This window comes from Phoenix dactylifera, chromosome 4 (genome assembly GCF_009389715.1).
Source record: "Phoenix dactylifera cultivar Barhee BC4 chromosome 4, palm_55x_up_171113_PBpolish2nd_filt_p, whole genome shotgun sequence".
Classification (NCBI taxonomy): Eukaryota; Viridiplantae; Streptophyta; class Magnoliopsida; order Arecales; family Arecaceae; genus Phoenix; species Phoenix dactylifera.
In genome coordinates, this window is record NC_052395.1 from 16873069 (window position 1) to 16888441 (window position 15373).

Consider the following 15373-nt stretch of genomic DNA (forward strand, 5'->3'; position numbering starts at 1 on the left):
ATGAATTGCTACCACTATATGTTTGTATAACAAGCTTTATCTTCAATGGAGGTATTGCTTAAGTGTTGACAGGGCTACGTTGTCTTTTCAGCCGGTGTCAAATAATTATTGTGGTCTGTTCTTATCAGTCTTCTTGATTCAACAAGACAGATTTTTTTTCATTTGATTTATATTTTATTTTGATACTCACCAGGAAAAAATCTCTTTGAAAAATTGAGCATTCCCAATTTCAGCAAGACTCAAAATGTAGAAGTTAGACTCAAATAAGTAAAGACAAATGAGTTGTATTTTACTACTAATGTATAGTTTTGGCTGTTGAGGTATTGTCAATATAATTTGGATATAATACAGGAGCACTATATATGAAGAAAAAGAATGATGAAACTCTTTTCTTAAAAACTTAAAAATAATAAATGGTTTGCCTAAAACTTAAATCTATAAAATAAGAAATATCAAGTATTGTTAACCTTTTTAACAAATTTTAGGATACCTTATGCTGTTGCAAAATATCTATCAGTAACTTTGTAGCAATGTTGGAACGGAAACTCAATTTTTTCCTTCTCTTATTTGTCATCCTGGTGAGTAAAGTATTTGTGGAAACATAAAAATTTGGACAACTAAGCCAAAAACCTTGGTAAGTGTGGGAGGGTAAAGTTGGAAGAGAGCAGAAGGAATTCACACATGGTTAGAGGCATGTCATGTATCTAAGATATGACACCAGGGGTTCTCAGCAAGCATTAAATTATAAAAGTGGTAGACTCAGAAACCACAAAACATACGGGAAGATATAGGAAACCTAAATGCACTATGACTATTGTAACAGTAGAACTAGGTGTTATGTTGCTGGAAAGAATTGGGAAAAGTCCAAAATAGAATTTCCTTGTTGGTGGCCAAAACACGACCAAATTGAGATTTGTTTTTTCTTTTTTTTTTTTTGGGGGGGGGGGGGGGGGGAGGGGGTATATATACATTTATATGGTTTGGATGGACCATCCAATCATATTCACTATATATTCGATATGGTGGTCTAGTGGTCCTACGTTGTATATACACAGAATGGGTATGATTGTTATTCAGCCATTATCATGTCATGATGACTTCTACGCATTTGGACTAGCATTGTTTTTGACCTTTTTAAATGCTCCCCCCATCTATGTATTGTTATGGTTTTTCATATTCCTGCACGTTTAAAAAGAAATTAATTTGTGAATAGTGCCTGCATGCTTAAAAAGAAATTAATCTGTGAACAGTGATATAGTTGTTAGCTTACTGTTTTATCTGTTATTTATTTTTATAGTAGCTAATAATATCCATTATTTGCTTGTTATTTGACTGGCCAATAACAAATATTAATCGCACAAACTTGGAAGAGTGTTGCGTATCATAATTGGCCCTATAGTTGAACTAATGTTTCCTCAGGGAGACATAACCTTCACCTGTTGTTCTGACCATTGAATGGTGAACCTAATCAACAACCTCTGTTAAATTAATAAATAACATGGAAAATGGTGATACACTTTGTGAAGCAAGATTTTATCAAACCACAATGATAGGACCCACTCAGCAAAGCGATGCTTGTCTTTTTGTTTATTTAAATCATATTTGAGCACAGAATATGCACATGAACTGTGTGAAAAGGAGATGTAGTTAGCCATTTATAATTTATTATTAGCATGTGAACAAGTTATTGTATTTTTTCATCATATGTGTGTGTGTGTGTGTGTTTGTATATGTATATAATATTGAACATTTGGCATGTAAAATGGATGTAGTGAAGTTTCATTGTGGTTGTCAACGGGAAATCTGATATAAATGGGATTGGATTTGCCCTATAGGAGTGATTATGATATTGTGGTTGTAAATAAATTCTATGTTTTTGTGTAAGAGTCTCCCTGTAATCTGTTGTTTTCCTGTTATTCTTGCTGCATCCTGGAAAATATCATGGTATTTATAGGTCAGAATCTTGATCTTGTTTCTGATGTTGCTTGATCTTCTTTGTTGCTCGCATCTAATGGCCTTTTTCTCCCTTGGCATATATGCCTTTATGGCATGCACCCTACTGACAAAGTCTAAGTACCTGTATAAATTCTTCTAACCAACCATTTTCACTGTGCCGCATGTCTTTAACATTTCTGTAAAAATCCGTTTGTTATAAATATTAATACATGTCTGCATGAATTATGTAGTTTGGGATAGAAAGAAAGCATTTGAATCTTAGAGGTTGTTGTTGCCACATAAGTACCACTGATCACTGGATTTTCTTTTTTTAGGTTGAGGCAAAGGACCCAGCTAGTGGATGCTCATATTTTTATAATGAGAATACTGGAGAAAGCCAGTGGGAGTGTCCTACTGTGAATGCTAGTTGTGCACAGACTCCAACCCCATCACCTTTGCCAGCAGATTGGGAAGAGGCAATTGATGATTCAACAGGTTTGCGCACAATATCTTGTGTGGTTATGTTAAAATTCTGAATAAGTCGTATTCTATTGATGACTTCTAAAGTCACTGAAGAAAGGATCGATCTTTTTGACGTAACAAAAGCCGGAGAACTTTATCTCCTATGCTAGGAGTGAAACTGCATTTGGGCATTTATCTCTTTGAGATTAACCAAATATGATATGGTCTCTGCAGCACTAAAGGATTAAATCTTTTCACTGCTTTTTCAACTTCATAGCTTGCCTCTTGGATGAAAATATGCCTGGCTCAACTGTACAACAATAACTGGAGGATAATCAGTGAATCGCAAGTCCAGGCTCCACATTTATCTAAATGCATTTTGTACCTATCTGATTCCACATAAGAAACTATGACCATGTAATCGTCAATGATGTACATGCATAAGCGTGCACTTCTTAGAAACAGGTGGTTTGAAGTTTACAGAGATGGTTCCCGTTGGCTTTTCTCGTATCTTCTGGGACTTTAAATAGCGTGTCTTTATCCATTTGACTGACCATATACCGAGACTTTGTTGATTGATGATTGTCAAGGCCTTTAGAGATTTCTGCTTACGATAATTCCCACATGAAGTTGTATGTTGTAGATGTAAAAATTTGATTTGTGTCATTCTCATGTTCCAACGAAGTGAATAGAAAGCCCTATCTATCATAAATCTTTCCTTGATGATAGTTAATAATACCAGTTAGTAGTGTTATGAGTTATTTACGTTGTAATTTATATATTGTGTATAGACTACCTATGCAGACATGCATTGTTGTTCCAAACATCATGTTAGCAAGTTAAGTTTCTCTCTCTCTTTCTCTCTCTCTCAAAAAAAAGGGTTAAGTTCAGGAGCTATGTCTTTTATCAACTTTGTCTATAATGGGTTGGTATCCCAACTCATAGCAAGATTGAGACAACACTAATCTCATTTTCAATGTTGTCATGATGGCATTGGAGATTCATCATAAGATACTGGCTTCATCAATTGATGTGTGTGACCTTAACAATCATTTACAATATTGTTTCAGCGAAAAGGCTCTCTAATTTGTAATCCTGTTGATGAATCTTGTTTGAAATTGAATTATAAAGTCTGGATCTGGTAGAGGGTTTTCAAACTGATAACAAAATAAATTTTTGGATCCAATTGGCTTGATAATCAAAGGGCCGGATTTGCAAGGGTCAATCGAATCCAATAGAGACATAATCTTACCCAATTAATATTTAAATTCACAATAAAGAGGGTGAGCCTTGGTGTGATGGTAAAGTTGCTCCATTATGACCTGATGGCTATGGGTTCAAAACACGGAAACAACCTCTCTACCCGCCAGATAAGGCTGCGTGCATTTGACCCTCCCCAGACGCTTTAGTGGCGGGAGCCTCATGCACTAAGCTACCTTGTGAATTCATAATAAAATGTAAAGTGAATTGCATAATATATTATTTTACAAAATAACCCATTTGTCCTCATTCCCAACTATTGTCCCTTAATTCCAACTAGTCCCTTAAACCCTCCTCTTGTTTCCTTTCCCACTCTTCTATTTTCTTCTATAATTCCCTATCCATATCTAACCCTAATCCTAACATCCACGAAGGAGCAGATTGCATATTCAGTGATAAACTGAAATGGACATGGGTTTACTGTTTGCTGATTGCAGATCAGTTAGAATTTGCAGTTATTGATCTGCTAGTTTGCCATCAAAATCTAGCATTTGTTCAGCTTTTGGAAATTCATGGGAGTTGAATGAACAATAGAGATTTGCTTTGATTTCAAGGTGCTTCCTAGCCTGGGTTGGATCCATGGTCTGCCGTACCGGTCGATACCGGCCGGTACATACCGGTACCGGATCCTACCGGTACGGTACAACTACATATTTCGGTACCAAACCGTACCGGCCCGTACCGGCCGGTACCGGCCCGTACCGAACCGGTCCGTATTGGTTCCAATTTTTTTTGGCTTTTAGCCCCATCGGTACAGTACCGGTTCAGCTCGGTTTGGTTCGGTATCGTACCGGTACCGATGCCCACCGGTACGTCGGTACAGTCGGTACCGCGTATCTTGGTTGGATCAACTTTGTCACATTACCACCATATTGCCAGATTATTCTGAATTGTGTATTTACTATTTAGTGGGTGAGTCATGTATCCTAGCTTATTTCATCCAAAACAACTTTAGGATAGGTCAGTATTTGTATGTTTTTAACTCTAGGTAGTGGTTTACATATACTTTTGGTTTTACATCTTCTGCAACCTAACATCTAAGTTGCAAATGACTTAGAAATTAGTAGTGGAATGAACTCCCCATGTTTTGGAGTATCATGATGCATCAGTCTCTCTATGTGATAGTGCAATCCTTTGCACTAGCATCCCTTCACTATTACCAAAAACTTGTATCAATATTTGGGATAAAATATTAACACCACCAAACCAGTAACCAAATCACAGATCATGGTTTCCAGGGTTTGGCTAGGCATGGAAGAGACTCTTTCTTTAAAAAGGGTTTTGAAAAAAAATATATATTTTATGTCAATATATTTTGTTTTTTTGAAAATAAATTTATCAAAACTCTCATAGCAAAAATGTCTAATTGATCCTCATCACCAAAATAAGTTATTCTCCCATGTTGGGAAATGGACCCCTTATAAAGCATCTCACATGTCCTCAGTATGAAAGATGTACATCCAGTTAGCTCCTGTTAACTTTTGGTTGGGTCTACTTTGCTCGGCTATCAAAGTGGCAATAACTCAGTACGAATCTATATAGATCCCTTAGTGCCGTGACATGCAAAGATTGTCGCATGTAAAGAAAACAGTCTATCCAAACAGCATAGTTGCAATCAAATTTGTTCTCTGGTCACCTTGTTCGTGTTTCATGACAAATCCAAGTATTGATATGGGGTTGCTAGTTTTGGCAACTGAGAAAGGTCACCACAATCTTATGATTATCATCCACAATTTACAGCCATATGATTTGGGTGTCCTTAATATGTCTGTAGCTTGACATGTTTAAGGAATGAGGAGTCAGAACCATGGTTCTCTGATTCTCTCTCAATTGCCCAGAGCAACCGAGTTTCCTAAAATATCCTTATGGATCTTTGGTATCTTATACCTTGTCAGCTAAGATGAAGGATACTTCAATCTTATCAGTGTGTCATTTTGTATTTAATACGACAAATTATGGTTTTTTTGACACCACTTCCAACAATTTTATGACACATGTCAATTTGATAAAGTTTATTACATAATTTTTGATGTCTGACTTCATCTTCTTGTCTAGCTAGCTCTCTCCTCATTGCAATTCTTCTCTATCTGTTAGACTTCCCTATATGTTGAATTTTTTATCAGGTAAAAAATGTCATCAATATATATCTCCATTGTATCAATGCTAATGATCAAAAAATATTACTTGTTGTCTCTCATATAAATCTATTTTTAGTTTTTTTTTTGCCATGTGTAACACTTGTTAATTGCATTAGGGAAAAAATACTATTACAATACAAGGACACATGTTTCACAATGGGAGTGGCCAAATTCAATAAGCCAAGTTGTTTTGCCACATGCTGCACTATTGGTTGCTGGAGGTGAAGCTACTCAAACTGCTGATCATGCGCCAACTCATATGAAGAGATGCTTAGGATGTGGTGGATGGGGCCTTGGCTTAGTTCAGCCATGGGGCTATTGCAATCACTGCACACGGTACTTTTCAATACAATGCTCCATGTTGATCATGTGGATGCTTAGATTTGCTTTCTTCACATATCAAATACACCTCAGTTGTTATTGCATGCAGAAAAACAATTTTTAATGCAGGTGGTACTGTGAATGTTAGATTGCATACTTTCCCTTTACATCCTATTAATATTTCTCTAAAGAAAATCAACTTTATTTTCATTCTTTAATGATTAGAATTTAGATTTATTCTCATTATTTCAAAATTCTCAGCAATGTAAATCTATCCTAAGGAAGGGACTAGGTACTTGATAGTTAAAAGATGACTTACAAACTAAAGGTTTTCTTGTGATTGGTGGTGAAAAATGAGAACTTTTTCTTCCATTTTATCTTCTATGAAAACTTTAAACATCATATTCTTCATGTAAATTTCTAGTTTTACCTAAATTGGTTTCATGTAGTTTCCTTGAGTATTTGACACCTTCCATCCCCAAACATTTCAACTTGTGGATGCATCTATACTGTATAAACAATACAAGCATACATATGTTTATACAAGATTAGATATTTAATGCTAACTTGAGTAGCCAATGGTGATTTGTATCTCAAATACTTTGAGTTTTCTTGTACTTAACTGAACATGCCAAAATTTTGTGCCAAATCTGATGCTTTGGATTGATTTTAAGTAGGACATACTCATTTTTAGAGTACCAAAAGGCAAGGTCTGACAAACCGATATTGGGGGATCATACGGCCCGCAACCAGTTCAGTACGGTACGATACGTAATTACATACCATACTGAATTAAGGTGTACTGGAACTAGGGGGAGGGAGAGGAAGAGAGGAGAGAAGGAGGGGGAGGGAGAAAGAGAGAGGGAGAGAAGGGGAGAGAGAGGTGAACCAGCTATCGTCATTGTGGAACGGAACCCTAACTGCTAGTGCCGTTGCATTGTCACATCATTGTCATCTTGGAGGGAAAGATTGGGAGGAGAAGAGAGAGAGAGATAGATAGAGGAGAATTGAAATTGAGAGATCAAGAGAGAGGGACAGAGTGGAAGAGGGAGAATAGGGGGAGGGAGAGAGAGGGGGATAGAGAGGCGTAGAAGTTGTCGTCATTGTGAAAAGGTTAACCACTAGTGTCATCGCATTGTTGTGTTGCCGTTGTCCCAGAGAGGAAGATCGGGAGGAGAATCAAGAGAGAGGGAAGGAGGGAGAGGAGAATCGAGATCAAAGATCAAGAGAGAAGCATCGAAATTTCAAGAGAGAGAAAGAGGGATTGGGAGTGGAGGGGGATTTATTTTAAAAAAGGAAAAATCGGTTGACCCTGATCGACCAGTTGAATTGTCCTGGTAACCAAGTTGTCCGGTTTAGTAATACCCCAAACCACCTAGCTTGGGATGGTTCGGCGGTCACTACCAAGAGGTGTTGTGTCCAAGTGTCCAAAAGAGTGGGCCTCGATAATTTCTAAAATAAGAACCAATATGAACTCTCTAGGCAACAATGGTGGCAACTGATACCTACACAAATAAGTACTTATGTACATATGACATATACACATAAGAAGAGGATTTCTTTTTTTGGATACTGACTAGTGTATCGCTTGTGCAATGCATGTGGGCGGATGCATGTCTGGTTGAGGTCTTCTGGATGTGTGGGCCTCTTCTTCTGCATTATATCACATATGAATGATAGATATTGAGGAAGCAGAGTTCTGCAAGAAGCCTTTTGACATGTTTTACCTTTTTCTCTTGGCTTGCAGCTTCCTAAGAAAGGATGAATGTTAGGGAATATTAGGCACTTCCATGATATTTTTCCCTGGAAGCTCGACTTTGGAGGCCAGCCATGCATGGCTGGACTCCAAGCCTTTAAGATTATATTATAGTAGATTGATTTATCATTTATGATTCTTGCCAATAGCAATAATAAAGTCTATGGCCAAAATCTGCTAGGTCATTATTTTTTGCTTCTACATTCATTCTAGAGTGACTATAAATGACAATTTGAATTGATGGAAGAGTGATTTTCTGATGGATGAATCTGTAATCTACAATTCTTACAGGATATCATTATGAGGTTCATTATCATAAAGTAAAACCGCTTATGCATGACTATCCATCTATGGAACCTGTATTAGACATAAAAGGCTAGATAGATTAGTATTCCTTATTGAGCTTATTACCACATTAAAGCTTAAGTGGAATTTGTCTTATTTCGTTGTCTTCGAAGAAGGGGCTTCTTTGCAGTGCAACTTCTAGCATTTGAGAAGTTCAATGTTGCAGTTAAAGTCTATAGTGATCACAGTGCTAACAGTTTTAGATATTGCGAGGCATTTTTTTAGCAAGTTTATGAGTTTGCAGAAGTACTGCAAGTAAATGTTGTAACATTCTTCATTTAGCCTGAAGAGTAAGCAATTTATATCTGGGTATTTTCTAGCTCCAGTATTGAGGTAAGCTGAATATATGACAGACGTAATTCTACTACTGATTTCCATTTTCTCCATCTGTTACTACTAATGTCTTCAATATCAAGTTTTAGCCATACTATCTGATGTTTGCAATTTGACATGAAATTAATTCTTATACAGGGTTCGGAATCTTCCTTTTCAACAACATTTATCTTTAAATGCAAGCAGTCAGCTGCAAGCAAGTAATCTGGCTGCCTCCAAAGAACATTCAGGAAAACCGGTGCCCAAGCATAAGTAATTACCTTTCCGCCACTGACTTGCTTGAGTAGTAGCATGCTGTATGAATTGGTTGCTCTTTGCCTTTCAGCAAGCGAAGTGGTGCAGCATGCATTATTGCACTTCTTTCAAATACAGAGGCAGGCCACTGTCCCTTGTATGTGTTATTTAGCTTTACGCTAAGGACTGATTTCTCTCTGCAGGCCAAGTCCCAAACCTCCATTTGGAAAAGGCAATAGAAGGAACCATAGGAAACGAGCTTGCAGTGAGGATGATGAGTTGGACCCTATGGATCCAAGTTCTTATTCAGATGCCCCACGTGGTGGCTGGTATATTTTGCTTCTTTCATTAAAGCATGCATATTGTCTTACAAGCAAATAATTAGAAACCACAATCCTGTTCCTGTGTATATCAGTTTACTGCTACCGGATCTGATTGTTATTTAAGTCATAGCTATTATGGCTAATCTCAATTGGGCATCAGAAAACTCTTTTGTACAATATAAGTTATGCTCTTTCGTTGTGTATTTTGAGGGTATTTTGGTGTCTTTGACTTTTCATTACTGGTTGTTGACTTTATTTTGCATCTATCTCTTTCATGAGCTAGGCTTATTGCACCATAGGAAGTTTAAGTTGTTCAAAATTCTTGTCAGTTCTGATTTGAGATTAGGAGATTACCATGGTCATCATACATTGCAGTTGCCTGTTAGAGTATTGGTTGCAGTTGTTCTGCAGTATCTATGCAATATCTGCAAAAGCACACTGAGATTACTTGTTTCAACTAAAAGTAGCCACTATAACACCTGCTATGGGTTATGACATTGCGATGATATCTTCTATAATATTCCTAATATTTTCTATTACAGTCGTATATTCCTATTCTTTGCTATAGTGCCTGATATGGTTTCTGCAAGGAGTGACTTTATTTAGGTACTTATTGGACTATTGGACAAAGTTCCATGTGATCATCTCACTTAATTCTCATAGAGGTTAGAGGTCACTTTCTTAACAATGCAGTATTTATAGGATCCTGCGACAGTCAATCTGCTACAGGGATATTACTTAGTGTTTCTGTTGATGGTTGCTTCTGCTATTAATGTTTATAGACTCACTAATTAAGGATTAAACTGCCTGCCCATATTACCATTTTCAATGGTATCTATATGTTATCAGCATGCTACAAGATTGTGTTACCCTGTGCTGCGTGCCCAAAAACATGTGTATCAACACATACAGAGGTTTATCTCTTTGATGTGGGTCAATAGAGCTTAATACATAGCAGGCTTGTACATTTTAAATTTGTACTTGACCATCTTGAACAACATATTATTCTACTCTAGGTGGTCAGGAAATCTTCCCAATCAATTCTTTTCTATTTTCTTTTACTATGAAGATGAAAGCCTATTGGACACAATAATGGCAGAGAGTCATCATTTTACAGTGGATTATAAATGGTAAAGCTTCTCTTCGTTTGATGAGTTTGCTCAACTTATTTGAGTATCTATGTATCTGTAAATATTTTTGGACCCTTGACCTTGATTTCACCCGACATTGACATATTAACAAGGTAGTTGAATTTTGTGCACTCTATTCTTATCTCATTTATTTGTAGAATGCAGAGTGCAAATAATGAACATATATGCATTTTGTCAAATCATCAACTCTATCTGATTTTTGCCATGGTTCTGCAGGGTAGTTGGCCTAAAAGGAGTACAACCACGAGCAGCAGATACCACTGCTACTGTAAGTATTCTCATAATTCATGATTAATCAGATGTATTTTCCATTCATAGTTTTTCATTAGTATGTTTCTATTCTTGCTGGGGAAGGTCAATGCGTCCTTAAATTCAATTACTATATACTCTAGCTGTTAATCTGATGAGATTTAGATGGTCTCAGTAAATGCACATGAAGCATATGACCACATTATTGATAAGAGTTAACAGAACTTTAGTCTGTCTTTTGGTGTGATGCTCTTGCATGATAAACTTGTTTAGATGATAGAGTGGAAGATTCTAGAGAGCAACTTCTGTTTTGAGCATGTCAAGGCCTCTATATAATGGATATGTTTCTTCAATGAATCAGAAAGGCAGTCTATCAAAGTGACTTTCTGCATATAAGTGATTGAACGTGGTCGAAATTTGTGATAATGTATAACCTTAGTAGTCTATCAAAAGTGATTTTGGTGCCTCAATTTCATTTTTTTTAACAAAAATCTGAATTTTTATGTACAAGTACTTCACTATTTTGAAGTGGTTCTGCATTTTATATCATGTAAGGATGAAAAAGGAAAATCAAATGTATTCCTGAAAGATGTAATGGCCACTCTTATTCCCATGCTGCCATTCTGGAGCAGTTTTTTTTCTATCAATATTAGTTGAAACAACGTTGTGTTACTGGGAAGCCGTAGCAGATCTAGTGGATTGTTGGCATATGTAGGTCCTTGACCAATTGAATGCAGATATGACTACAAGTGTCCTCAAGTTTCATATATCAGTTAGAGATATTTCTGCTTTCATGGCAGAGAGATATTTGCCATTCACTGCAACGTGAATAGAGATTCCAAATCTCAAGAGAAATTAAAATTGGTGTTTAAAATTGCAACTTAAACTTTCTAGTATATACTTGTCCATTTCTACTGATATTATCAATTAGAGTTTCATTTCTTTCCATGATTTTTTTGCTTGTCACCTGTCAATTTTATTGAATAAGAAGTCATATGACAGCATGACATTAATGTTGTATGTTTGTATGAATTACAGGGTCCTCTCTTTCAGCAGCGCCCGTATCCTTCTCCTGGTGCTGTGCTGCGAAAGAATGCTGAGATTGCTGCTCAGACCAAGAAACATGGTTCTCACAATCATATGGCACCCATCTCAAAAAGAGGGGATGGCAGTGACGGACTGGGGGATGCAGACTGAGCTTCGTGTGAGCTAGCAATCCCAGGGCACTCGACTGAACTCTCACGTTGGTGCTTACCTGGCCAAGTTGCAGGAGTACTTGGCCCTTCCTCTCCTTGATGAAACTGAATATTTTCTGTTTCCAAAACCTGTCTACCCAGAATTTCAGGCTGAAGACTTTTGTTCGTGTCCTAAACCATGGGCTATCAATAGACGCAGGAATCATCAGCTGAGATAGAAGATCTGATTAGAGGATTAGACAAGCCTCATGTTTTGATCTCCACAAATGTGGTGGGTGGGTGAACTCATTTTCCTTGGATGAGAAACTGCTCAGCGTCGTTTCTTGTGTCTAAGAATTCTGGATGAATGTATTGCAAATCTTTGTATATCTAGATATACGGTTGGGATTTTTTGAAGTGGTTCATCATGTGTCATGCTTGCACATAGAAGGCAACCGAATTCTTCGCCTATACTCCACCAAACATGTTAGTGGATGTTTTGAAAGTTAATACAGCAAAATTGCACTTATTAATTCTGTTTTATAGGCACAAACCCTAGTCATTCTTTGGACAGGATTCATCCCCTTTTTGCCATGTCCTGTCTTTGGCCTAATTTTGGGTCCATGCATGTTTGCTGGGGTAGAGCTTGGTTCACTGCCTTGCCGGTCTCAGGCCTTGCTCAACCTAATCCAGCATCGATCGGTCACGATATCTCCCTTCCGAGTTTGTTTCTTATGTCCTTGCACCCCTGGTGTCACACCCAGGGGCGGCCCAATACATTTGGAGGCCTAAGGCGCTAATAGATGAGGTCTTTTTTTTTAATAATAAAATTTTAAATAAGTAAAAAATATTTTTTAAAAATGATATAAAAATAGATAGTAATCAAGTATAATATTTCAATAAAGATACACGAATCTAAGTCTTTTCAATTTAATATAATTTTTGAATGAAAATATAAAAAAGTAATTAACCTAAAAAAGAGCCATGAAACTGATTAAATAACTGAGATAATGCTTAATAATATTTTTATTCTGTCAAGTAAGAGCAGAATAGGAAAAGATCATCCCATGGCACTCTTTATGGGAATTATGGTAAAGCAAGAGCAGAATTTGTCCAGGCCTTTTTTATAAAAGAAAGTAGGGGCATTATGGAAAATTCACTCGATCTAATTAATAAAAATCCCATCCCACCATCTCCTTTTCAAAGTGAGTACCGAAGCAGCAACTGCAGCATCACAGCACACAGCACAGCAGCCATTCAACACCCCTCCCCCCCCCCCCCCCTCTTCCCTCCTTTTCTCTCTCTACCCTCCAAGAAGTCCATCTCCAATCCCCCTATCTTTCTTCCCGATGGCCCAGGTGGATCAGGAGTATTGTGAGGGAAGGAAAACCAAGACCAAAACCAAAAAAGAGAAGGGATGAAAGATAAGAGTGGCTTCAGGCGGGTATCAAGCCAACCAAATCCCTCCTCTCTCTCTCTCTCTCTCTCTCTCTCTCCCCCCCCCCCCCTCCACCCAAAACAAAACTACTGTCCCCAACTTTCCAAATTGCTCCTCTGCAGGCCAGAAAACTCTCCACCTCCCTTCCATCAAGGGAGAAGACTCGTAGCCAGCTCCTGTTTCCGTTTTAAAAGGGGTCTTTGCTTCCTTTTGATCACGGTGCCAAAAACTTCCCCCTCTCTCTCTCAATTTCTTTTCTCCCTTCACCTCCCGGGGCCTTCCATTGGCCCGGGGCCTTAGGCGACCGCCTCGATCGCCTAAGGCTCGGGCCGGCTCTGGTCACACCCTTGAAAAGGTCGGAATGGAGTAACCAAAATTTTTCTTGAGTTCTCCCTCTTTTCTGTGTGCGGCACTAAGGCAATGCCCCTGCCAAAGCCTCAGTCAGTCTTCCAAACTTGCTCACAGCTTAGGATCAGCCCTGCACACCTTCGGCTCAACCCTTGGACACTTAGCAAATCACTCACACACCCTATCTCAGAGATGCACGAGGATGAAGGAAAAGGAGCCTTTCATTTCCAACTATCATTGCAAAATCCTCCCTCACAAGCCGAGGGAATAGCTTAGCTTCCGACGCTCCGAAAAACCCTTCCAGCCCACAAATGGCTCGGCCAAACACCCTTGGCCGTGGCCTGCACTTAGCCACACTCAGCCTAAGTGTTGGCCAATGGAATTCCCACAAAGGCACACCCCCTTTTTTTTTAGAGTCCCACACTCGGCCTGCACCCAGAATTTCTCCAAGTGCCCGAGCTCCCTCAGCCTAAGCTCTCTCGGACTCCACAGGAACCCCAATTCCAGCTCTCAACCAAGCCCTTCACAAGCTAGCCTAAGAGCCCTCCTTCCATGCCTCAACCGGCCAGAACCCAAGCCCTTTTATAGGCATCCATTGGGTTGGTTACAAAGGCAGTTACAAGGCTAACCACCTAACTATTTCAGTTGGGCTGGTTGCAACTCCCCTAACTGACTTCGGTTAGCTGTTGCAACCGATTCTTGATTCTTGGCTCAGCCCATGTGTCAAAAGCCAAGTCAGCCAACCAGCCATAGCCTTGTCCGCCCGACCGCCCAGCACCTTGGTCCCTTGTCCGCCCGCGTGTCCAGACCAGCCGGACAGCCGCCCAGGGCTGTTCCCCCAGCAGGCTTCAGGCGGGTAGCGGGCTGGAAGCTGGGCAGAAAGCGGTTTCTGCCCAGGCGCTGCCATTGGCTGATGCCTCTGCACATGGATCACAGGGCAGCCAGCAGTGGGCACCTCCCCATGGCGGCCAAGGGGAGATCACAGTTGAAGGGGGGCTGAACCTGGACACTTTTGGAGCAGCAAGAAACACACTTGGGCAGGGGGTTTGCTGCCCAAGGCTGTTAGAGGGGGAAACCGCCAAGGAAGCACACAATCCATGTGCTTCCCAAATGGACCAATGGGAGGAGTTGAGCCTTCCCCTTGGAGGCCTATATAAGGCTGATTTCTGGGCATGCAGTAAGGGAGCACACAGATAATTATTGGATAGCCACACAAAGCAAAGTGAGAGGCTCACTTTGGGAGAGAAGGCAAAGGAGGGCTAGCCCATGGAGCCGAAGGGATCTTGAGGATCATTTGGGGTGGGCTAGTCCGTCCAAGGAGCCATCCATGTAGCCAAGCCTTGGAGGAGGATTTCGCCGGGTCATCGCCAACAAGTGAAGGCCATTGGAGGGGCCGAATGAGATTGGTGCTGAGGTGAGTCTTTCCTTGTAAAAAGACCTCATATGGGGGAGGTTTTCGGGATGGGGAAGAAGGCACAAGAGGTTGTGCCATCCTTGTGAAAGGCTTAGGTGAAGGGCTCGGGTTGCTTTCTTAGGGAGGGCATTTGGTTCTTGGAAAGAAGGCAAATGTATCCCGCCGACCAAGAGCGGCTCTTGAACGGGAGGGGTTTTTAGGGTCTTAGAGGAGTCATATACTTGGGAAGTATGTTGGCTATGTCCCTCGGCTTGTGAGGGCAATTTGGATGTATTTGTGTGAGAAATACATGACCCTTTCCCCTTATCCTCATGTGCAATATGTTGTATGTTCATGGGAAACAAAGGTAGCCTAGCCATGCGTTTGGAGTCCACCAGGAGCTGGGAGCATCTCGGGCTGAGGGGTTTGGGACATTTGGGAAGGTCCTAAGTGTAGCCAAAAGAGGCCGAAAAGAGGTGAGATAAGAGGTCTTGTGTGGGGGTCCAAAGAAG

At 39.6% G+C, this 15373-nt stretch overlaps 1 protein-coding gene across 4 annotated transcripts in view; it reads left to right on the plus strand.

Annotated features, from left to right (window-relative positions):
* The window catches only part of LOC103697642 (pentatricopeptide repeat-containing protein At1g71060, mitochondrial), a 98531-nt gene extending 86320 nt beyond the window's left edge, over positions 1-12211 (plus strand). For all 4 annotated transcript variants that reach the window (XM_039125704.1, XM_039125705.1, XM_039125706.1 and 1 more), the window contains 6 exons: positions 2271-2430; positions 5912-6131; positions 8689-8802; positions 8988-9113; positions 10475-10526; positions 11546-12211. In XM_039125704.1, coding sequence (XP_038981632.1) covers positions 2271-2430; positions 5912-6131; positions 8689-8802; positions 8988-9113; positions 10475-10526; positions 11546-11704 — 831 coding nt within the window. In that variant the 3' untranslated portion in view covers positions 11705-12211. The remainder of the gene's footprint in view (positions 1-2270; positions 2431-5911; positions 6132-8688; positions 8803-8987; positions 9114-10474; positions 10527-11545) is intronic.
* The last annotated feature ends 3162 nt before the right edge of the window (positions 12212-15373 follow it).